The 23,565-nt window shown below is 33.1% G+C and overlaps 4 protein-coding genes across 8 annotated transcripts; 2 read left to right on the forward strand and 2 right to left on the reverse strand.

Annotated features, from left to right (window-relative positions):
• The first annotated feature begins 5,324 nt into the window (after positions 1–5,324).
• Positions 5,325–7,185, forward strand: LOC142167109 (uncharacterized). The gene is made up of 3 exons (XM_075227265.1): positions 5,325–5,393; positions 5,708–5,914; positions 6,440–7,185. Exons 1-3 carry the CDS (start codon positions 5,325–5,327, stop codon positions 6,944–6,946), a joined length of 783 nt encoding a protein of 260 aa, XP_075083366.1. The 3' UTR covers positions 6,947–7,185.
• Positions 7,186–9,764: 2,579 nt separating this feature from the next.
• Positions 9,765–10,214, reverse strand: LOC107791223 (uncharacterized). The gene has a single exon (XM_016613243.1). The coding sequence runs from the start codon at positions 10,212–10,214 to the stop codon at positions 9,765–9,767; it is 450 nt and encodes a 149-aa protein (XP_016468729.1).
• Positions 10,215–15,260: 5,046 nt separating this feature from the next.
• LOC107791224 (uncharacterized) lies at positions 15,261–17,703 on the forward strand. Of its 2 annotated transcripts, XM_016613245.2 has the most exons (3): positions 15,261–16,211; positions 16,304–16,376; positions 16,588–17,703. In XM_016613245.2, the coding sequence occupies exons 1-2, from the start codon at positions 15,369–15,371 to the stop codon at positions 16,364–16,366; spliced, it is 906 nt and encodes a 301-aa protein (XP_016468731.1). In that variant the 5' UTR covers positions 15,261–15,368; the 3' UTR covers positions 16,367–16,376; positions 16,588–17,703. The 2 variants fall into 2 exon arrangements, with proteins under 2 accessions (XP_016468731.1, XP_016468730.1); XM_016613244.2 differs by having other exon boundaries at positions 15,262–16,376.
• Positions 17,704–18,515: 812 nt separating this feature from the next.
• On the reverse strand, positions 18,516–21,918 carry LOC107791225 (uncharacterized). Of its 4 annotated transcripts, none has more exons than XR_001649202.2 (3): positions 20,640–21,917; positions 19,199–19,256; positions 18,516–19,016 (listed from the first exon to the last, which is right to left on the reverse strand). XR_001649202.2 is itself a non-coding variant. In XM_075226380.1 (2 exons), exon 1 carries the CDS (start codon positions 21,781–21,783, stop codon positions 20,665–20,667), a length of 1,119 nt encoding a protein of 372 aa, XP_075082481.1. In that variant the 5' UTR covers positions 21,784–21,918; the 3' UTR covers positions 19,263–20,536; positions 20,640–20,664. The 4 variants fall into 4 exon arrangements, 1 of the variants encoding a protein (XP_075082481.1); XR_001649199.2 differs by having other exon boundaries at positions 19,105–19,256; XR_001649201.2 differs by having other exon boundaries at positions 19,099–19,256.
• Positions 21,919–23,565: the final 1,647 nt, after the last annotated feature.

Consider the following 23,565-nt stretch of genomic DNA (forward strand, 5'->3'; position numbering starts at 1 on the left):
CTCCCAGCAAGAGAGTAAATAAAAACTCATCTAGGACCAGACCAAAAGACGGTATGAAACTACAAATAAAAATTGAGAAGCAAAGAGATAAGGGAGATGATTACCTGGAACAGAAGCACACAACAAAGAGAGATGCAACACTCAGGCTATTTGCCTAACAAAGGGTATGTAGCTCTCTCTGGTAGGCAAAGAGGGAACTGTAAAACTTTGTAAACGGCTAAACGCTTTTCTTTTTGTTTTTGTTCGGAATAGTTTATGTTCTCTTTGTTACTCCAGTGGGGACACAATTTTGCTTCGCAATTTCTTTTATCTATATTTATATATATATTAAAAACATTAAAACCTTTATCGAAATATTGATTAAACTTTTTACTCTTCATTAAAAGGCGTCACAATAGACAAAATTGTTCCTTAAATTATTACTTAATTATTTTTATAATATTTCGCCTAACAATTACACACAGATTTATTTAAAAAAAAGTCCTTATTCCCTTTGATTTCTTTCCAAATATGGAGACCTGAAGAAGTCACTATATAAGCATATCTCCAAGTAAATTTGAGAATTGAAAACGTATACGTAACCGCCTATATAGTTCTAGAAAAATTTATGGTTGTAAATTTGTTTCATAGTTTGTTTTGATTTGATTTCGGTTTAGCTTTTTATTTTTGCTTTATTCTTTGTAATATATTTTCATGAATTAATATCCAACAATAATTTTGACTTTTAATTTAGAACTCCGCATAAACTCTTTGCTAAAGTTTTTGATTATGTTCTTCTTGCTTTTATTGGCAATCTAAAGTGTCAACCGATCAGGTATGCCTTTATATTCATTTAAAATGCTAAGAATTTTTTGCTTAATTATGATGTGGTTTCTCTTTTATTATTATAATAATAATAATAGTGCAATTTATTTTTTTCAACCCTTCTATAGATTAAATTTATTTTTTTCCCTAAACCACAGTCTTTTCTTTCTTGCATAGGATTATAATTTCTTACACAGTAATTGTCAAGTTCATTAATCCAATACTTGGCGATTTCAACAGGTTATTCGACATGCTAAAATTATCTAAAGTCGATGCTTCTTTCGTTATTTGTAATATATGTCTGTTTGTGCAATAGTTATGGCAAGTTAGGCTAGAGTGTAGATTAGTCTTTTAAGTGCACTTTTGTATTTGTATGCATTAAGCATGACGGTTGTATTTGACAATGAAGAAAGTTTGATCATTCTTTTTCTCTTTATTATGATCTTATCACTTACGATCAATAACAGTGCACTAATTTTAGTGCAGGACCTACTGAAGTCAAACTATATTATGTGCTCCTAACTATAAATGTGTTTCTACTATTCAAACTAATGTTAGAAATTTACTATTTGATTTTTGTTTTCTATGAATATTTTTTTCTCGAATTTTTGCTAATAATATTTGTGTTATATGTTTATATGCTCATAACTTTGCCTATGTATAGTTCATTGAAGTCATTATGTTCTTCATTTATATTTTTCATTTTCTATAAATTTATTCTTTTGAATTTTTTGTTCCTTTTACAACTTTAAATCATTGATTATATTTAAATGCGCGGATAACTTAAGAAATGTTTTTCATAGTTTATTTGATTAAATATTTTACTTGATAATTTATTATTATTATAAATAATACGCATCTAAATGATTAAATGATAAATAGTCATCATTTTTGTTTCAATGTTAAATAAATAATTAGAAATTTGTAGGATTGACAACAAAGTTTATGAAAGAGAAATTAGGTTAGGTTTAACAATGCACTAACATATTATTATATCATACAATAAAATACCTATAATTAAAATAATATATAGTTAACTTAGCTGATCTATTTATCTTGGCAAGTTCTAAAAATATTTAATTACTATATCTATGTAATCACATTTATTTTTGTCACTTAAGTGACGGTTTAACTTTATTTTTTATTTTACATAATTAATATTTCGTGTATACAAGTTTTAGTTTACTGAAATAGTATACACGTGCAATAATTTTTTATCGGTCCGGACGAAAATACCCTTGTGCTAGACATGGATGTTGTGTAAATATTAAGGACATGGTGTCCTTAACTTCATGAATGTTGTGTAAATATTAAGGATAAAGTGTCCTAGATTTGCACTTTCCGTTATTAAATTTTAGGACATCATGTCCTTCACTTCATATGTGCAGTGTAAATATTAAGGACATGGCGTCCTTACCTTCATGTGTGCAGTGTAAATGTTAAGGACATAATGTCCTTAACTTGTATTTGTACCTTCTGTTGTTAAACTTTAGTACCGCATGTCCTTAACTTCATGTGTGCAGTGTAAATGTTAAGGACATAGTGCCCTTAACTTTATAAGTATTGTGTAAATATTAAGGACATGGTAGGACATGTTGTCCTTAACTTCATGAATACTGTATAAATATTAAGGACAAAGTGTCATGTATTCGCACCTTCCGTTGTTAAACTTTAGGATATCATGTCCTTAACTCCATATGTGTAGTGTAAATGTTAAGGACATAGCGCCCTTAACTTCATGTGTGCAGCGTAAATGTTAAGGACACCATGTCCTTAATATTTACATAACACTGAAAGGGCAAAAATATCTTTTCATATTATTTTAATAAAGTAGTGGCTATTTTTGCTCAACATTAAAAATACTGGATAAAAATTAAATATCATGTTAAAAAGTGGTTATCCAAGCCATTTCTACCTTATTTTGTCTACTCGTAGTTGATTGAGAAAGAACACAATTAGAGCCTGTTTGGCCGTAAAAATTTACTTTTTTCGAAATTAGTATTTGGCCAAAAAATTTTCAACTTTCACTTGAAAATGAAAATTTTGGAATTTATTTGAAAAATTCCAAAAACTATTTTTCAAAACTTTTCACTTCAGTTCACTCACAAAAATTCAAAAACAGCCCAAAATTGTAATCATGTCCAAACACAAACTCAATTTTTAAATACCATTTTCATTTGAAAAAAGCTTCACTTTTTCCGGAATTTTACAATTCTTATGTCCAAACGCCCACTTAATATATGTGCGCATCTTTCTCTATTATATGTACGGAAAAGGTTTAAATTTACTCCAGAATTATATGAAATTGATTAAATTTGTTATTTGTTACTTCATCCGTTTCAATTTATGTGATATGGTTTGATTCGGCATGAAGTTTAAGAAGAGGAAAAAAAAATTTGAAACTTGTAGTATTGAAGAGTAAAAGTTTTGCGAGACCATAATATTTGTGTGGCTATAAAAACTTCATTAAAGGGTAAAATCGGTAAAATAAAAAGTCTATAGTTAAATTATTTTCAAATATAAAAAATATCAGTCTTTTTGGAATGAATTAATAAGTGAAGTGTATCACGTAAATTGAAATAAAATACTTAATAGTTAGAGCTAAATATACTCTGCCGTATAAAATTGGGTCAAATATTCATTCTCAAAAAAGAAAATTGGGCCAAATATGTTCTTATTTCACTAACAGAAATAATTTGAAGAAATTAGATGGATAGCCACTATTTGAAATGTATTAGGAAAATAATCATTCTTTAGTGTGGAAATAAAATTTGGACAAAAAAGATCTTACTTAAAATACGGAAGAACTCTAGTATAATATGCTGGACTTGGAATCCAACATACCCCATACAAATAGCTTATCAAAATTAGATGTGAGATGAAGAGCTATATCAAGCAATCAAAAAAACTAAAGGGTTGTTTGATTACGGGAATTAGGATACTAATCCGGGAATAAATTTCGAAATTATCTTTATTCTATGATTTGTTACGGGTATTAGCTAATATCAATATTAATTTATACCAAAATCTTGGTATTAACTAGAAGGTGCTATTCTATGATGTCTTTCAGAACTCCGGTTATCTGGTCCCGATTTAGTCAAAGTCCTTTTGAGAGATTGACCATTTGTTTACAGAGGGCTAGATACCCGTATAAAACCCCTTATAAATGTTTTAGAAATGTATTGGGTAGTGATAAAAATGTGGTTAAGGTTATAAAGAGAAGTTGACAATCTAAATTTATTGCGATCATTTGGCTGTTCTAATGATAAGATCAAGAATATTGTGATTAGAAACAAGGATGAATCCAGAATTTAAATTTTATAGGTTTAATATTTAAGGTTTCTAAAATTGAATTTATCGTATTTTCAAAGTTATGTGTTCATATTCATTATTTTTTTATAATTTTGATAAATGTTTACGCATAAATTTTTGCTCGGACTTAAAAGTTATGGTTCAATTGAACCCGTAAGTATAGTGGCTGCATACACCACTGGTTAGAAATCCCAACTTTCTTAAACAAAGGACTAAGAAGCTTGAGGAAATGCTGAATCAAGGTTTTTGGAGAAGTATATTCTGCCTTTAAAAGCTGAACTGCCTGACTTGTATGATTCCTACATCAAGAGCACAGGGAAATAGATACCAATGTATCTTTTGGTTGATGTGCAGAGCAATCTTGAGTTTCAGCAAGACAACGTGAATTTTGTTTAATCAGATTACCTTTTCTCTTTGAGCTATATCAAGCCTGCGGTAATCCACTATTTGGTGCGGCGGGTGAGGTGATTAGGCAGCACATGATGCAACTTCAGTTTACCGAGGACATGATCCTGAATAAGAGGGAGTGGAGGTCGAGAATTATGATAGAGGATTAGTGAGTAGCTGAGTGTATTTTTGCCATACCAGTTACACTAGTATTTAGTTTTGTATTTTCTTGTTCGCAGAGTTATACTACTACATGTTATTTCATTCGGTTCAGTTATATTACGGCATCGTTGTTGTTACTGTACTTCTATTCATTTTTTACTGAGCTAAGTGTCTTGAGAAACAGTCTCTCTACCTCCATAAGATTTTGAAAAAAAAGTGAAATTATTTTTCAAGTGAAAATCGTATTTAAAAATTAAAGTTGTGTTTGGACTTGAATACACTTTGGAGATATTTTCGAATTTTTGTGAGTGATTTGAAGTGAAATTTTTGAAAATTTTCGAAATTCAACTGAAATTTGAAATTTTCATTGCCAAACAATGATTTTGAAAAAAAGTAAAAAAAAATCGAAAAAAAAAAATAAAAACAAAAAAAATTATGGCCCTTATAAATTTTTCATTCATTTTGAGTCAAAAAGAAATTAAAAAAACTCAAAACAGTAAAATCTTTTCTATAATGCGAGAGAGATTATAGAAACACAGTGAACCGTGGAGAAGTATTTTTCCACTGTTAATAGCAAAATAGCTAAATGGTAATGCTCATCAGATTCAGAGGCAAAGCAGCTCTAGCTGTATCCGCTCACAGTTCCATATTTCACTGCAATGGCTCTGGACACCTCCTTTCCTTATGCTGTTTCAGATCTCAATTTCTCTGCTCAACAACCTCTACCCGTAATCGTATCTCAACCCAATTCTTGATTAAATACCTGATTGATTCTCTAGGGTTCTCAAAAAAAGAAGCAATTTCTACGTCTTCCAAGCTAACTCCACAGAAAAACATAAAAAATCCCGATTTACTCCTCAATTTCTTGATACAAACCGGTTTTGAAAAGACCCAGATTAAAAAATTGGTTTTTCGAGCACCCAGATTGCTATACCGTGATGTTTCCAGAACCCTAAAACCCAAACGTCAGTGCCTTGTGGATCTCGGGTTATCCCGGTCGGACCTGGTGAGTGTAATTGCAAAAGATCCAAATATTTTTTAGAGAAGTTTAGATACGCATTTAAGACCTACAATTGATTGTCTTAGGAGAATTTTGGGTAGCAATGAAGATGTAGTTAAAGCTATAAAGAGAGCTGTTTGGTTGCTCTCTTTTGGTGCCCATCATATTATGGAGACTAATGTTTTGTTGTTGAGAAACTATGGTTTTTCTGATTTGATGATAAAAAAATTTGTCTTCTATTACACAAAAGTCTGAGTGGTTTAAGGATTTGTTGCATAGGGTGGATGTTAGGATCGGGAATCCGGGTAGTGCGGAATATAGCCAAATAACGGTATAATGGCAATAATAAAGACAATAGAAGTTGATAACAACGACAATTAAAGTAAATAAAGAAACACAAATTTAACGTGGTTCGGTCAAAGTGACCTACATTTACAAGCGGAGAAGAGCAATTTACTATAACAATAAGAGTATAAAATTAGAGTAAACACTCTAATTAATCCCAAATACCCTAAGAGAATAACCTCATAAGAATAACCTCACAAGATCACTCTAAAAAAAAGGTTCACACAAGTGCTTCTCAACACTAAGTCTCATGCAAAACACTCTTAATAAAGGAAGAAAGGAAGAAACAAGAATTGAAGACAAGTCTTGTTGGTGTGTCTAAAATGAATTAATCGCCTTCCCTTTTATAGGCAAAAAAGTCTTGGCTTCTTAGGTGTAAAAGAAGAGATACAACTTGTGCAAATAATGTCCACCACATAATGTAATATTTTTGGGTCTCAAAGAATATTGCCAACAAAGTCTACATTTTGCAAATATGCGTATTCTTATGTGAGATGGACTACATTAGCCAAAATATTGGCCATAATTACAGTGGAGAAGGATTTCCGAGTTACGCCTGACTCCGCTACTTTTCTATATGGATTTCATGCGTTAGCCGGTCAAAAGAAGATTGGAATTTTCAAGAGTTTTGGATGGTCTGATGATCATATACTCGAGATGTTCAGGAAGCTACCTCATTGTGTTGCTTTCTCAGAGGTTAGAATTCAGAAAGCATTGAATCTTTACATGAAGGAGCTCAGTTTTGAACCTTCTTACTTGTCTTCTCGTCCTGCACTTTTGGCCTGCAGTATGGAAAAAAAGGTGCTACCTCGGATGCAAGTCTTGAAAATTTTGGATGAAAAAAAGCTTAAGAGGAGAAAGTGGAGTCTTTATCCTGTTCTAATGTTAGCAGAGTCAAAGTTCATAGACTATTTTGTGCTACCCTACAAGGATTAGATACCTGATCTGTATGAATCGCACAAAAAACTTGTGGCTCCTTAGTGCTCGAAGATTTAACTTGTTTTTCGCTTTCACTGTTATTTTATTTAATATAATGACGATATGAGTTAGCTTAAAGAAAGAAGTGAGGTTTCGTATAGCTGACTCCAATTTGTTTGGGCCTGAGGCGTAATTGTTGTGTTGGCTCGAAAATTGTCAGGTTATATGATTGTCTCTATAATGCTTCTTCCTGGTTATCTTGCTGAAATGAGAGGAAAATAAACTACGGTATCTGATATCTTAATCTTACCATGCTACCTTATTTTCTCTCATTGGGTTTGTCATTGTATTTACTCTACCAATATGTTATACGTTTGTAGTTCATATTGATTTGATTGCGAAAGAACTATATTGTCTTTACAAAATAGTACTTGTTATAATGGTTTTCCAAGTGACCAAATTGAGAAACGCATACTCAATAAGGAGGGTACAAATCAAGGACGGACCCAGGATTTGAAGATCGTGGGTGCATTTTTTGATTCAACCAAAATCTGCTTTCTATATAGAGTGTGCACTATTAATATATCGCTATTTTTCAAAGATTTACACATACATATATACATAGAAGTTTTGTCGAACTTTTCGAGTATCAGTGACCCATCTACCTATTGCATAGGTCCGCTTCTGGTACAAATTGTGTAAAATTCAGGGCGACTCAAAGAAATGGTCCTGAGAGGGGAAATAGGTTGATATCTCTCTCCAGTTGGACTTGTGATCTATGGAATGGAACTGCTGCTTTGCTTAGTAAGAGTCTTTGTGGACATGATCATTACGAGTTTTGTCTCAACTTGGATATCTTCCCCAGAGACAGCTTTCTCATCTCAGCTTATAGAGGTTTGGTTTGGACAAAAGAATGGTTCCTAGAATCAAAATTTATTCAGACTTTGAGCTGGTTTTATGATGCTAAAATTACTGATCTCTCTATGAATTCTATACAAAAAGTGTAGCATGATACCATAACTCGAGAGCCTCTTTTAAAACAAGGTGTATTTATTTCCCCAATCAGTATTGTTGCATTTGTGCCTTCTTTTTCCAAACTATCCGATTAGTTGCAGTGTTGTCAAAGGCGCACTTAAAACACGCCTTTGTGGGCGCTTCAGTGTCGTATCAAGGCTCTAAGGTATACTTTTCCTTGCCCATGAGTGTAATCAATCTTGAAAAGACGATACTAAACAATTGATATTTCACTTTATCGTATTATTTTTTCAATTTCCTTGTCCATATATTGGTCTTGGACTGCATATACATATTTTTACTTTTTCTCAAGTTGCGCCTTTTTTCGTTATAGCCCACACGTTATTTGCGCTTCGCGCTTAAAGCTACAACGGATCTTAGAGTTTTTTTGCGTTTTTCGCTTTGATAACACTGATTATTTGTCTTTAAATCAGGCGTCATTCATGCTGTTCGCTGAACTAAAAGTACCATACTTGCATGTGGAAATGATCATATTTTGACACAGTTAACAATTTGTTCTAAAGGCAGGTTCAAAGCTTACAATTTGCACCATGGTTTTCCTTGCTCAGCTTATTTCTTTGCTAGTCGCTACAAGCCCCCCTTCTTTTTGCTATAGCCTTAACGTAGAACGTATTCCCTCCTTAGCATTACTTCTCAATTTTCAGTATGTTATATGCAGTTGTTTTCTCCTCCCTATAATTGTTCAAAGGTAGCTCTGGCTATTTCTTTGCTTTAGAAAAAGAGAATGAGAGATCTGAGTGAGAACATTTTAAGTCAAACTTAATTTACAAAATTTACCCATCAAAATTTGAGTGACAATTTTGCCCTTAAACAAAAATAATTCCTTCTAATAAATGACATGAATATAGTTAGCAGCATTTATTAATCGGACGACGACGACGACGACGACAACAACAACAACAACCCAGTATAATTTCACTAGTGGGGTCTGGAGAGGGGAGTGTGTACGCAGACCTTACCCTTACCCTGGGGTAGAGAAGCTGTTTTCGATAGATCCTCGGCTCCCTCCCTCCAAAAACTTCTCACCTTGCTCTTGGGGTGACTCGAACTCACAACGTCTAGGTTGGAAGTAGAGGATGAGTAGGAAAGAATTTTTTTCATGTGCCAATAATTATGATAAAGGATTTAGAATCTCTAAGACAATTTTTTACCCGGATAAATGGGGGAGGATTTAGAATATTACCTTTTCACATTCCAACTTTTATTTGCTTGGTTCTTTTAGTTTTTAACTGTTACAGTAATAACTATATATGCCTGGTCTTTAATCATACTTATAATATGTTTTATAAAAGTCGACACCAAAATGTCAAATCACTTCATTACTTTGTCTTTTTTCTTTCGGGTTTCTATCCTCAAGATGAATTTATTACGGTAAATGTTATGGTTCACGTTTTGGAAATATACTGAGTTTAATATGGATACATTAGCATGCAATTCTTTCCCTTCTTTTTATTGGTTACTAGCCTGAATATTTTACACTTTACTCCAAATATTAATTCAAAACTTCATGTTGGTTTTTGCATGAGACACGCAAAGCTAAGTTCGGTGGAAGAAGAAATACCAAAACGACTAGTGTATAAATGAGTTTTTATTTGTTTGGCACTTGATTTGTATAGTATCACTTGTCAACTACAACATAAAGTAGAGTAAACTTCAACAAAAGATGGAAAGAAGTCATTCTTATAAAAATCATTCATGCATATGTACATGAATATTCTTAGGCGTAGCTGGGTTTTGTTCATTGGATGGTACACTGTGGCTGAAATATATGGCGGAAAACAAAATTAGACGAGGGGACGAACTAAGCATTATCTGGCCAGAATTCCCTAAAAAAAACTCGCTCAAATTCTTTCTCTTGCATGCGATTCTCAAACTCTAGTACTTTCTTCATCTTTTTAGAGATTCCCTTTGTCTTCTGTACATCAGACGCTTTTTCTTTCTCCCCATCTTTTACAATCTTCCGCCCCAAGAAAAGCCCAGAACTTTTAAGGTGCTCTGCTGCCTTCTTTGACTTCTTTGCTCCCAAGCCTCTCTTATTTTTCTTGATATAAGCTGGCACAGGTTCTAATCTACCCTGTTCAGCAATGCCAAGTCCAGTTCCTTCTCTCCAGCCAAGTTTTTTCAACAACTTAAAACCAAGGTTGGAGGACTGAATAGGAATTGAGGTTAAAGAAGCAGACATTGCAGCATAACTCGTAGACATTCCCAAATCGGCGGATTTATATTCTACTCCTCCTCCACCCGATCTCATATCTTTGAATTCACTTTCCTATTTCTCCCTCCTACGAGCAGAAGCCAAAATCGGAAAAAATATATAAACCAAAAATTTCCTTCTAAACAGCAACAGATGGAAGAAATCTGCGTCACTGACTCTACGACAACCACCTCCTTCAACCTCAAAAATTGTCTCTGCAAATTGGTATCAAGGCTGTTATACCAATTTGAAGGATTGAAATACCCTGAAGAACAATTTAGGCACAAGCAAAAAACTCAATTAAGGCTATATAAAAGAAATTTATCAAATTAGAGAGAAGGTGATAGGAGTCTTTTTTTTCTTTCCAGAACTTAGAAACTCTTGAATCTCAAAATAAGTAGTAGCATCCATATTTATAATACTACAAATTAAATTTGACTAGACTAATAAAATCTATTCCAATATGAACTTGGTAAACAAATCTAACTAGACATGAACTAAATAAACTATGAAATACCAAATCCTAGACAACTTAGAAATACTATTTAATCTTGGTTTAATTTCCAACATACATTAATAGCATGTTTGGCCAAGCTTTTAAAACCAACTTATTTTGAGAAGTACTTTTCTCAAAAGTACTTTTTTAAAAAGTGTTTTTGGTGAGAAGCAGTTTATGTTTGGCTAATTAATTTAAAAAATATTTTTGAGCAGTAATTAGTATTTGGCCAAACTTTTGAAAATTGCTTCTAAGTGTATTTTTCTTAAAAGTGGTTCTTAGAAAAGTATTTTTGATAGAAACTACTTTTTTCTGCTTCTCAAAAACCGTTTTTGATTCTCCTCAAAAATATTTTTTTTCCTTCCAAAAGCTTGGCCAAACACCTCAATTTTTGGCCAAAAATACTTTTGGAAAAGAAAAGAAAAAATCACTTTTGCCCAAAAAAAATGCTTGGCCAAACGGGCTATAAGAATATTAGAAGTCCAACTCAAGTAATCAGATTTCTAAAGTCATATTGCATTGATTAAGATATTGTCATTGTATCCTTAAATCAAATCTTCATCTTTATTTGATTTGATATTCTTTAGTCCAATTTCAACAAATCGCATAAAATTTGGTGGACGTATAATATTTTCCATCAATAAATCATATAACATTTTGTTTAAATTTAAAAAATATGCCTCTTTTAGTATGATGGTATATTATACGAAGAATTTGACACGAATAATACGAAAAGGAACAGAGAAGTCTACGGATAAGAATCATTTCCTTTCATGCTTTTTTGTTCTATCTTCCGGTTATCTATTAGAATTACTCTTTCTTGTTCTGCCTCTCTAAATGACCATCTGAAGACTACTATATTGCATTTAGTTCAACAAATCTTGCATTAAAAATATATCTAAAGTGAAAAGATAGAAACATAAAAAAGGGTATGACTAAAATTGTTGCAAAACAAAGATCATATCAACATAAAGACAAGAAGGTAAAATGAAAGAAGTTAAGGTTAGAACGACTACTTATAATCTAAATTAAGTAGTGAGAAGGAATAATATTTAAGAACTATGATATTTATTTAAAAAATAGAAACATTTTGCTTAGACAATAAAAAACGGAGGCATTACCCAAGACTAAATGTGACAAACGGGTGGGCCGTGCCGGTCCGGGTCGAGAAAAAAAGTGACCGGTCGGTCACCAATTCGGGGCGGGTTCCGGGTTTGACAAACTGGGCTTAACGGGTCCGGGTCCGGCCCCATCCGGTCAAAAATTGAATCATAACGGTTCCGGGCCGGTTTTGTGTACTTTTTTTTCTTTTTTTTACAGTTTGTATAACTAAAGTAAAAATATAAAACAAAAAAATAATCTTATAAAAAAAGTGTTTGAATAAAGAATGCAAAGACTTTAAAATTCTTATATTTGAATATTTCATTAAGAATTTAAGATAATATAATACAATGAAGATGGGGAAAAATTGCACTTATAATTTGCAAGTTTTTTTTTTATTTCAAACTTGCAAATTAAAGTTTATATTTAACAACAACTAAATTAACGAAAAAAGAGTAAATTCAAAGTTTAATTATTAAATATAAATCTAGAACTTCAAAGGTTTTGCATTGGCTTAGTAAGTTCTTCACAATCAATATGAACTTCTTGGTCATCTTCTGGAGTGTTAAATTCATATGGGTGACCGTGTGTTAATATATCTCCAAGTTCCTCGTCTTCTGGTTTATCACATCTTCACGTCCCTGATTTCTTTGTTCCGATCTAATCCAATCTCTGAAACATACTAAAACTTCCAAAACATTGCATCCCAATGAGTGGCGGGTGTCTCATAGTTGTTGTCTTGCTTGACTAAATGCACTCTCTAATGCAACAATTGAAATTGGCACATTCAGCATGTCCCGAGCCATAGCGGAAATAACAGGAATTACTTTTCATTCTCATGCCACCATCCCAACGGTGAAAATTCCTTATTGCGAGGCTCTGATTGCTTTTGCAAGTAGAATTGAAGTTCATCAATGTTCCTACTACTGGTTTGAGTGGAAGGAAACGTAGCCCAAATATTATAGTCATCAAGACTTTCATCTTCATCCATATTAACAGATGCAACAGAAGTAGTACAATGCATAGTGGAATTAACATTGCCTGCATTAATAGCAGCATCATCAATTATATTTGCATAATAATTATATAATTGTTGTAAATAATCATTTAGCTTGTTCATACAATAAATTATATATATCTGAGGTTTCAGTTGGTCCAATCTCCATATAACTATATAAGGTTTCAGTTGGTCTAATCTCCATATAACTATATAAAGCATTGATTAATTGGTGACAATTAGACATCTTTATAGAAGGATTTAAAACAGCACAAATTAAGTAAATCGGAGGAATTGGAAAAAATATTTTTTGAATTTGGCTTGCATTTTTTCAACAACATCCTTATATTTTTTCTTCTTCTTAAATTCAGAAAATAGAAAAGAAATTACAGCTATATGTACTAAAACCATAGTAACAATAAGGTAATATGCTTTAGAAAACTCAACAATAACTGTATAAAATTTATGTAAAAATTGAACATCATTAATGGCCTCCCAGGTATTAGTTGTTAACATACAGTTTGGATCAGTACAATGCGCATTAGCAACTTCAGTTATCGGCAATCTATATTTGTAGCAACATTTTAAAAATAAGTATGTATAATTCCATCTAGTAACAATTTCATCTGGCATGAATTTGGATTTAAGGTTATGCTCCGTACACTTAGTCTTAAATTCCCTAATTCTAAATTGTCTATTATTTCCTTGAATAACACCCACTGCTCTTCTAACATGAGTAATCTCAGTCGGAAAAATCAAGGTCAGTTTTAACGATTAAATTATAAACATGGCATGCACACCTAACATGAAAAATTTCGTCTAGTGGTGGTTTCAAATGCAGTTTTAATATTGAAATAGCGGCATTATTGTTAGAAGCATTATCAAAAGACATACACAATACTTTTATATTAAGATTATAAAATTCAACAATTTCGCAAATAGTAGTACTTATAAAAATAGCAATATGGCTTTGATCTTCATCATATTTAAAAGCGATAATACGTTTCTGCATACAATAATTATTATCTATCCAATGACATGTAATTGTCAAATAATCATTTTCATTTACAGCATGGCCAATATCAGAAGTTAAAGAAACTCTACAAGGAAGGTGGTCAAACAAATAACGTATGTATGTCTAATATTGTCCATGAAGTCTAAAGATATCATATTTACAAGTACTTCTAGGGATACCTTTAAATAAAGGATTATAAATTCTTTGAATATACATAGTCATATATGATGAAGAAGCAAAAGAAAAAGGTAGACAACTCAAAGCAATCATTTTTGCTAACTCCTCACGATCCTTCATTTTATCATATTTCATAAGTACTCCAGTACTAGGGTTTAGAGTTCCTTGATTTTCATCTAAATAAGAACCACATTCTATAGGATGAGTAATTTTCAAATGCCTACTAAGTGTTTCAGTCCCCCCTAAACTTCCTCTAGTGTTATGTTTAAAATCATCTTTACAAAGTTTGCATCTAACTCTATCAGAATTCTCTATTTCGTCAAAATATTTCCAAACTTTACTTCGTTTCCTCCGATTAGTAGTCGGGGCCACATGTGGTCTACTACTAGTGCCACGACCACCACTCATGCTACCAACTCCAACACTACTAGGTGTAAGTGGTGTCTCATCTTCAATTTCTAATTCATTGTCTTCTATACCGAAATCTTCTTGTAATTGTTCATAATTTATATTATTATCAGATGATGTTTCAGAAACATGTGTAGAGTCATTTAAATTACTACTAGATGTTGAAGTAGTACCTCTTTTCTTATTTCCCTGATTATCCCAATTAGCAACCTTATTACAAACTCTTTTTGTAGCATTAAACATATTGTGAAAATTTAACTACTAATAAAAATTAAATATGCAAATAAAATAGTAAATAAGAGAAAGAGTTGGAGGGAGTGCACCGAATTCCGAAATAAGTTGAACAGATAGTGTGATTTTCGCAATTCCAATGTTACAACTTACAACGAAGAAATGTTAATTGTTCAAAGTTCAAAGTTCAAACTTCAAATAATATGATAAATTAAATTCCAAAAAAAATGAGAGCCAAATACTTGATTGCAATTTAGGCGAAGAATGAGAGAATGACAATTGAGATTTGAGTTTGAGAAATGAGAGATGAGTGAAGAAACGAAGAAGAGGGGATGTATTTATAATTTTTCAAATGGTTAAATTAGTAATTACTAAAAGTGTTGTTTTAAAAAAAAAAATTGCTCAAAAAAGAGCTATTCTTGCAATAATTCCGTTGGACAACGGTCAAATTTGAAGTTAGACCGTTGCCAACGGTCAAATTCAATTTTTTTAAAAAAATCAAAATAGTTGTATAAATTTTAGTACACCGATTTCGACCTGTTCGGTTAACCGATTTTTTTTTATACGGACCAACCCCTAACCCAGTCCACTCTAACTACCGATCCGGGTCGGGTCGGGTTAATACCGGTCCGAATCAATCCGAAAACTTGTCAAACCGGCCGTTAAACAGGTTTACCCAACACAAGTCTCGATGGAGGGACATGCCGCATGCAATTTTTTGTTCAAATTATGTACAAATAGATTGGTCTAATCCCTCATTTGTTAATAGACATTAGTTAAACGATAATGCTCAGCAGAGGCAAATGTTTAGCTCACAGGATTCACTGCAATGGCGTTGGAGACCTCCTTTCCTTTTACCGTTTCAGGTCACAATTTCTCTACTCTTCATCCTCAACTCTTTTCTTTGTAAAATACCTGGTTGATTCTCTAGGGTTCTCCAAAGAAGAAGCAACCTCTACATATTCCAAGTTAACTTCACGGAAAACCACCAGAGATCCCGATTTAGTCCTCAATTTCTTGAAACAAACCGGTTTTGACAACTCCCAGATCAAAACGATGGTCTCTAGAGCACCCAAATTGCTATTCTGTGATGTTTCTAAAACCCTAAAGCCCAAATTCCAGTGCCTTGTGGACCTCGGGCTATCCGGGTCGGACTTGGTGAATGTAATTGCTAAAAATACTAAAATTATGGTAATAGGTTTAGATACTCATATGAGACCTACCATTGATTGTCTTAGGAGAACTTTGGCCACTGACGAAAATATAGTTACGGCTATAAAGAGAAGTCCTCGGTTGCTTTCTTTTGGTGCCCGTCATATTATGGATACTAATGTATTGTTGTTGAAAAACTGTGGTATTTCTGATGCGAGAATTAAAAAATTTGTGCTTCAAAATCCTTCTCGTGTTACACAAAATCCTGATCGTGTTAAGTATTCCTTGCATAGAGTGGAGAAGGATTTTCGAGTCCCGCTTGGCTCCCCTAGTTTTCTTTATGCATTTCATGTTTTATCTGCGCAAAAAAAGTCTACATTGGATAGGAAGATTGGAATTTTCACGAGTTTTGGATGGTCTGATGATGAAATACTCAAGTTATTCAGGAAGCTACCGCTTTGTATTGCTCTCTCAGAGGTTAGAATTCAGAAAGCATTGAATCTTTACATGAAGGAGCTCAGTTTTGAATCTTCTTACTTAGCTTCTCGTCCTGCATTTTTGGCCTATAGTCTGGAGAAAAGGGTGATACCTCGGATGCAAGTCTTGAAAATTTTGGACGAAAAGAAGCTTGAGAGGAGAAAGGTGAATCTCTATTATGTTCTGACCTTAACAGAGTCAAAGTTTATAGACTATTTTGTGCTACCCTACAAGGATCAGATACCTGATCTGTATGAATCGCACAAAAAAACTGCGGCTCCTTAGTAGATTTGGTTTACTTTTGGCACTAAGGGTGCTGAGATCTTTCTAAAATTATCAGTTGTAGTCAATATTTTCTTTGCTTTTCTTTTTTCAGTTTGTATTCTAAAAAGTCACAGCCGGTGTTGCCAAAATTCATTCCTGGAATTGGTTCATAGTTTACTGAAAGACCTTCCTCATATATACAAGTTTCAACTGCTCTGAGCTATATGCAAATTCAACCTTGCCATTTGAAGCTTTTCGGATTCAACAGATCTTGATAACTGATTCCCTTTGGCAGTTACCACCAAGTTTGTTCCAGAAGATAAAATAAAATACTTTTTCCGCTTTGGCATTGGTTATATGATATAAGGGTCTGATTTTCTCTCTGATGGATGACAAAAGGATGTATGATTTCCCGTTGGGAAGTTCTTCTATCTTGTCTGAGTTTGATCCTATAACATTTTGCACTAGTTGTTTACTAATCTATCCATTTTAAAGGAGCTGGATTGCAGTTTAGTTTCTTAAGCCTTACCTTTACCACTGATTAACATGTAAAGGACTTTTATTGTATCTTACTGAAACTTTAATGAACGGAGCTTGGCGCAATGGTAAAACTTGTCGCAGTATGACCAGGAGTTATGGGTTTAAGTTGCGGAAACCGCCTCTTTCAAAAATGCAAGGAAAGGTTGTGTACATAAGACTCAATGTGGGCTGGTCCTCTTCCGGATCTTGCGTATGGCGGTAGCTTAGTGCATCGAGCTACCCTTTACCTTAGAGCTTTAGTCTTTGTCTTATCTATATTGTGAAGTTGACCATTCTTTTTCATGCCATACTTTCTAGTCCTTGAAATGATTTTTTGTATAATAGTAGTGTCAGGACAAGCTTACACGAACTTAGACAATTTCTTCAGGTACCTAGCATTTTTGCTCTCTCATTCTTTCCTTTTTCTTTTTGTGTTTTTCTTGGTATCTATCTTATTTTAGTAATTGGAATTTGCAATTTCACTTCCTAAAGAAAAATGCACTTCTTTGGGTTTTCTGGTTTTGGTTTAAGGACATTGTTCAGGAAACCACCATATTGTTAATTTCTATCTGAGAATAAAGTTTGTAAAAGTGTAGGTTCATAGTATCCGCGGAGTAAGGATATATTACATACGAGGTGTTCAATTTTCTTCAGTTGACATTTGTAAACCTTGTGCTTCATGGTTTTGTTAATTTATCAAGCATTTGACTAAGATTAAAGTTATTGTATTCCCGTTTAAGACACAATGAGAGGCGCTATGCCTTTTTGCCTTTCTTTTTCTTCATTTCTCTCCATTGTTTTTCCTATTTGCTTAGCAAATGCAGCTAACATTGGCCCTCACTTAAAGCAGCAGCAAAAGATTCTATGCTATTCTTGTTTTCTTTCATCTGCAAGGTTACAACCCCACACATTTTTACCTCTTTAATAGTTGCTTAAAAAGCATGCATCTAAACCAATAAATGGACATATATGATTTATGTGGTATGAACTTTCTCAACAAAAATAATTACTCTCTCAAAAAACATGATTTATATGGTATGAATGAACAATACATTAGAACCATGACATTTCTAAATTTTAGTCATTTTTGTCCAACTCAGCCAAATCAACGCCACATAAGTACGGGCACCAAGATGTTGAAACTGAACAAGCAGGTGTTTATTAGGTTATTCTACCTTAAAATTAACATGAACAGACGATTAATTTTGTAACAGGACCAATAACAATCCGTGTTAACTAGGAGTTATGGATTCCACTAATACCATAGTTGTTGGATGGAGGTATTTGAGGAAGAAAAATAGAGAGGAGATTGTACGGATCCCGTATCAGTTAGATACAAGTAAACGGAATGAAAACAAACCACTTGAAACCCAACAACTTGGCGAAGAAGAATGAAAGAAGCTAGGATAGATTGTTGAATACTAACGCAAACCGATATAAAAACATTTATCCTTTGCAGATTCAAGCAATGGACTAAGAATTAAAGAAAGAAATCATCCACAAGCAACAAAGAACCTCAAGTGAAATAAGAAGATACCTATTTGATTTTTCAAACTGATAGAGGTTAGAATGGTTACCACAAGGAGTTTGCTCTACTTCAATGACAACCATAGGTTTTCACCAAGAACAAGAAGGTTTATCACCAAGCTATAGGCTCTCAAATCATCAAGTATCCTTTCCTAAGCCAAGTACATCATATATATAGAGAGAGAGAAAGTCTAGGGAAATAACTTTGTTTTTTAAATAAGAATAGTCTAGGAAAATAACTTAAGCAAGCCCATCTGGTATATACAGATGAAATGGGACTTAAAGTGAGCAACATAAAAGATCTGGCCAAGCTAGGCATGTTTGCACTACATATTTGTGTGGTCTCTCTTCAAGCTCAAATTTAGTCCAGTGAGTGTCCAACTACATACCCCGGTGCGTGTGGTTGACAGCAGGTTGTGTGGTCGCACTTCCTCCTGAAATTGCAAACTGACGTTCATTTCTCCAAGAAAAGGACCTTTGGTCAACACTAGGAACCTACAACAACAACAACAACAACATGCTCAGTATTATCCCACACCGTGGGGTCTGGGGAAGGTAGTGTGTACGCAGACCTTACCCCTACCTTGTGAGGATAGAGTGACTGTTTCCAATAGACCCTCGGCTCAAGAAAGTATGAACACCACATTAATGAAAAATATAGACAAGAAGGGACCTACAATGGCTTCCAATACCCTCGTCGACATGAGTCTTGGTATGAATGACTTAGCTGAATCCCTATCAGAGATAAACATGAAAATGGTGCAATTAACTTAGTCAACGCCTCATAAACTAAATGAATAAGAAATAGGAAACATATTTTAGGTAAGAAGAGTGTGAATGTTTTGCCTTCAGATAACGAAATAGTAACCAAACTAAGCAACACATGTTTTGTTTTCAAACTGTGTGCTGCTAGTAGTAAACAAAAGAGGCACAGCTCTTGTGCATCCCAAAGAACATTTGCACTCGCTATGGAAACGGAATAGAATGAATTGCACTTTTAAGCACCAATTTTAATATCATAACTATGCATAGCACCAATTGTCATCCTTTCCTCGCGCTATTTCCATCAGATACTATCTTTCATCACAAATGAACCTTATGATATTCCTTAGTCTCAAGTTTATCTGACCGTGCGAGAAACAATGGTCTAAAATATGCTTAGATTTAACCCTTCTACGACATGCCAAAGATATCAAGATAAATGGGCGATCAATGATCCCAACCATTTTTCTAAAAGAGCCTGTTTGAAAGCATTTTCACGAAGTATATGCTTCACGTAATTCGGAAAGCAACATACAAATATATACTTGAAAAGTAAACTTGAATTTATACAATCAGGCAATCCCAAAAGCAAGACAAGAGAATCTTCACTCTCAAAGTGAAGTTTCTTGACCTGATATATGATTAGAGAACAGAAAACTCATGAAAATTTCCATTATTAAATGAAGAGGTAAACCCCACCTCTGAAAGGACAAAAGAAAAACTCAAGATAGCCCAAACAGACAGAAAGATATCTTTACCACCAACAAACGCAACTTGCATGAGACAATCATGGTTTGTACATTACGAGTAAACTACCATAAATACCAGTACCCTTCATGGCGAAATTCAAAACTCTTATGACTACTGGCTTCCTCTCAGTGCCCTCAAAAGCATCTGTTTTCTGGTTTCAGAATCTCCAAAGATGCTCATAATGTCAGGCATCTAAAAATATGCTCATACTTTCGGGCATCGGTTTGACCAGGACATGATCGTAACCTTCACGGATCTCCGATTACTCAGCACTTTTAAGTACAAATGGCTTCAACAAAGAGTGCTCTTTGTTTCGAAATGCTTAATCAGATAATGGCAACACATCATCTAGTGTAAGAGTGACATTGTCCCGAGATAAAAAAACCAAAAAAAAAACACAACAACAACAACCACAACATACCCAGTATATTCCCACAAGTTGGGTTATGTATGCAGTCCTTACCCCTACCTCGTGAAGGTAGAGAGGCTGTTTCCGAAAGACCCTAGGCTCAAAAAGAAAAAACCACAAAAAAAAAAAAAAAAAAAACATGGCAATTACAAAACAAATTAATAAGACTAGATATCAGCCAAAAGAAAGTTGCTTACCTATTTTGAAACTGATAATATCTATTCATTGGACGCTTTTCATGTATGATCCATATAGAAGGGGTAGTTTATCCTTGTAAGGCAACACTACTTCTTTCATAAACTTCGATGGCGTCATGCACGCAGCAGAGTAAAACCCAAGACCTCCGTTGAGACGCTTGCCATGTAAAATTTTCAGGACCTTATATCTAGGAATCACTCTCTTCTCCAAACTATACATTAACAGCTTAGGACGAGATGCTAAATACTCTGACGTGCAGCCAACTTCCTTCATGAGAAAAGTTAATTGTTTACAGATTTTAGCCTCCGATAAGCAGAAACAAAAAGGTAGTTTTCTCGCCATCGTACTGATATGCGCATCAGACCAACCAAAACTCCTATAAACGTCAACCTTCTCTGCCAGAGTTGACTGACTAAAGGAACTAACGGCACTAATTCCATGGAGAAACGTAGCCGATTCACGAGAGATTCCAAAGTCCGCTTCTACTCTATGAAAAATATCCTCAAGCCATTCAGTTTTCCGCATCATAATTCTTGGGTGGTGCAATATAAACTTCCTAAGTTTCAAATCCGAAAACCCAATATTTTGCAGCAACAATACATTAGGTGCCATTATCTTGGGAGCATTACAACCAAGTAACCAAGAAGCTTTTTTTATAGCCTTAACAACATCTTCATCACTACCCAATAAAGTTCTAAGGTAATTAAGTGAAGGTCTAAGAAAAGTATCTACACCTCTATCAAAAATATGAATATTTGCATTTGCAAACTTAACCAAGTCAGATCCAGAAAAACCAATTTCTTGTAAAATCTCGAGTTTTGGTTTTAGGGTTTTGTCTACATTAGAGAACAGTACTTTAGGGGACTTGGAGACAATGTTTTTGATTTGGGTATTATCAAAACCACTTATTTTAAAGAAATTGATAACAAATTCTGGGTTTTTTGAGGGTTTCAAGCGGGTTACCTTGTTGCTTGTAGTGACTGCTTCTTCTCTTGAAAACCCGAGAGAATCAACAAGAAAGTCCACTAAGAAATGGGTTGGTGTAGTAGTAGTATTAGCATGGAGAAATCTGAAGGTGTAGATGGAGAAAATGTGTAGATTCTTGACTCCATTGACATGAATCCCAGTTATTCGAGCTAACATAGTTTTTAAAAATAATAATAACTGAAGCAGCACAGCTTATGTTGGAAAACAGAATCAAGTCAGAGTATGTAAAGCTGTCACGCCCTAATCTCAAACCATCGTCGATGGTGCCAACATTTTCAATTTCATATCTTCTCTATATTATTAAAAGAAGGAAAAAATCTTATCCTTAGGCCAACTTTCAGCCTAGAAAAAAATTACATGTCATAAAAATAATTAATACGAAAATTTCTATCAAATAATAAAATAAAATATTTTATAATAAAAAACAAAAATTTTAAAAAAACTGTCCATTCAAATTGGAGAGTAGTTTTAAGTTGGAGTTTTTAAATTATTTTAAAATAAAAATACTAAAATTACAACAACAAAAACTGGCAATTTAAAAATTCTTTGTTTTTTAAATAATTTTTGTTTTTCTCTTTTAAAAATAAAATTTTTATTTATTCAAAAATTATTATTGATAATAATAGAATAAATTATAAAATAAAAAAAATATCTTTTATTATATTATAAAATGAAAGTAGCATACAAAAATTTAAATAAAGCAATATGCTAATAAATATTGGATAATATAATAAAGAAAAATTCAGAACAAAAAAGTTATTCGATGCCTATATAAGTCTCATTAATTTAATAGAGATTTTATTCATTAAAATTCAGATATTATTGAGAACAGTAGGATAAAATTTAAAATAAAAATATATTTCAAGAGTAATAAAATATATATCTTCTATTATATTACGAGAAAGTAGTAGACAAAAATATTAATGAAAGTAATATGCTAATAAAAATTTCTATTAACAATGCAATTATATTTAATATTGGATAATATAATAAAAAATGCATAACAAAAAGTTATTCGATAACTATATAAGTCCCTTTCATTTAATAGAGATTTTATTCATTAAAATTCAGATAATATTATTGACAAAAATAGAATAAAATTAAAAATAAAAAATATTTCAAGATTAATAAAATATATATATCTTCTCTTATATTACAAAAAGAAAGTGAGCAGATAAAAATATTAAACAAAGTAATATGCTAAAACAAATTCTATTAACAATGTAAAAATACTAAACATTGGATAATAAAATAAAGAAAAATATAGAACAAAAAACTTATTCAATGACTATATAAGTCACGATAATAATTTAATTTAATTAATATTTTTTAATATTGACTGTGCATCGCGCGGGTACGACTACTAGTTATACTAAAACATGTCTAAATAAGTGAAAATCTCATAAAAATCGAATAAAAACGTCATAATTAAATACAGAAGTTCCCAAACCCCGGGTGTCACTGAGTACATGAGCATCTATACAAATACATAGTCTGATACACTGTCTAAGAAAGTAGAACTGAATAAGTAAAACTAGGGGACAGGGGAGGAGAGTCAAGGTCTGCGGACGCCAAGGCATCTACCTCGATAATCTCCGAACGGCTGAAAACTCTGAGAATCAGCAACCACCGTGTTCGAAAATACCTGGATTTGCACACGAAATGCAGGGTGTAGCGTGAGTACAACCAACTCCGCAAGTAACAAGTCTAACTTTTGGGCTGAAAGTAGTGACGAGCTTCACAGGTATAGTTCAATTACAGAAAATACAGTACAAAAATGTAGACATGCTTTCAAGTTCAACAGTTAAAGCTTAAACACGTAAGATATGTCAAGTGTACTAAAAGAGAGAAATGATATATCTCGATATCTACATGACAGTTATGTAGGCCAACTGTAATGCGAAACATTGGTAAAATCATATGCATACTCTCAGAGTA

The sequence above is a fragment of the Nicotiana tabacum genome, chromosome 12 (genome assembly GCF_000715075.1).
Source record: "Nicotiana tabacum cultivar K326 chromosome 12, ASM71507v2, whole genome shotgun sequence".
Classification (NCBI taxonomy): domain Eukaryota; kingdom Viridiplantae; phylum Streptophyta; class Magnoliopsida; order Solanales; family Solanaceae; genus Nicotiana; species Nicotiana tabacum.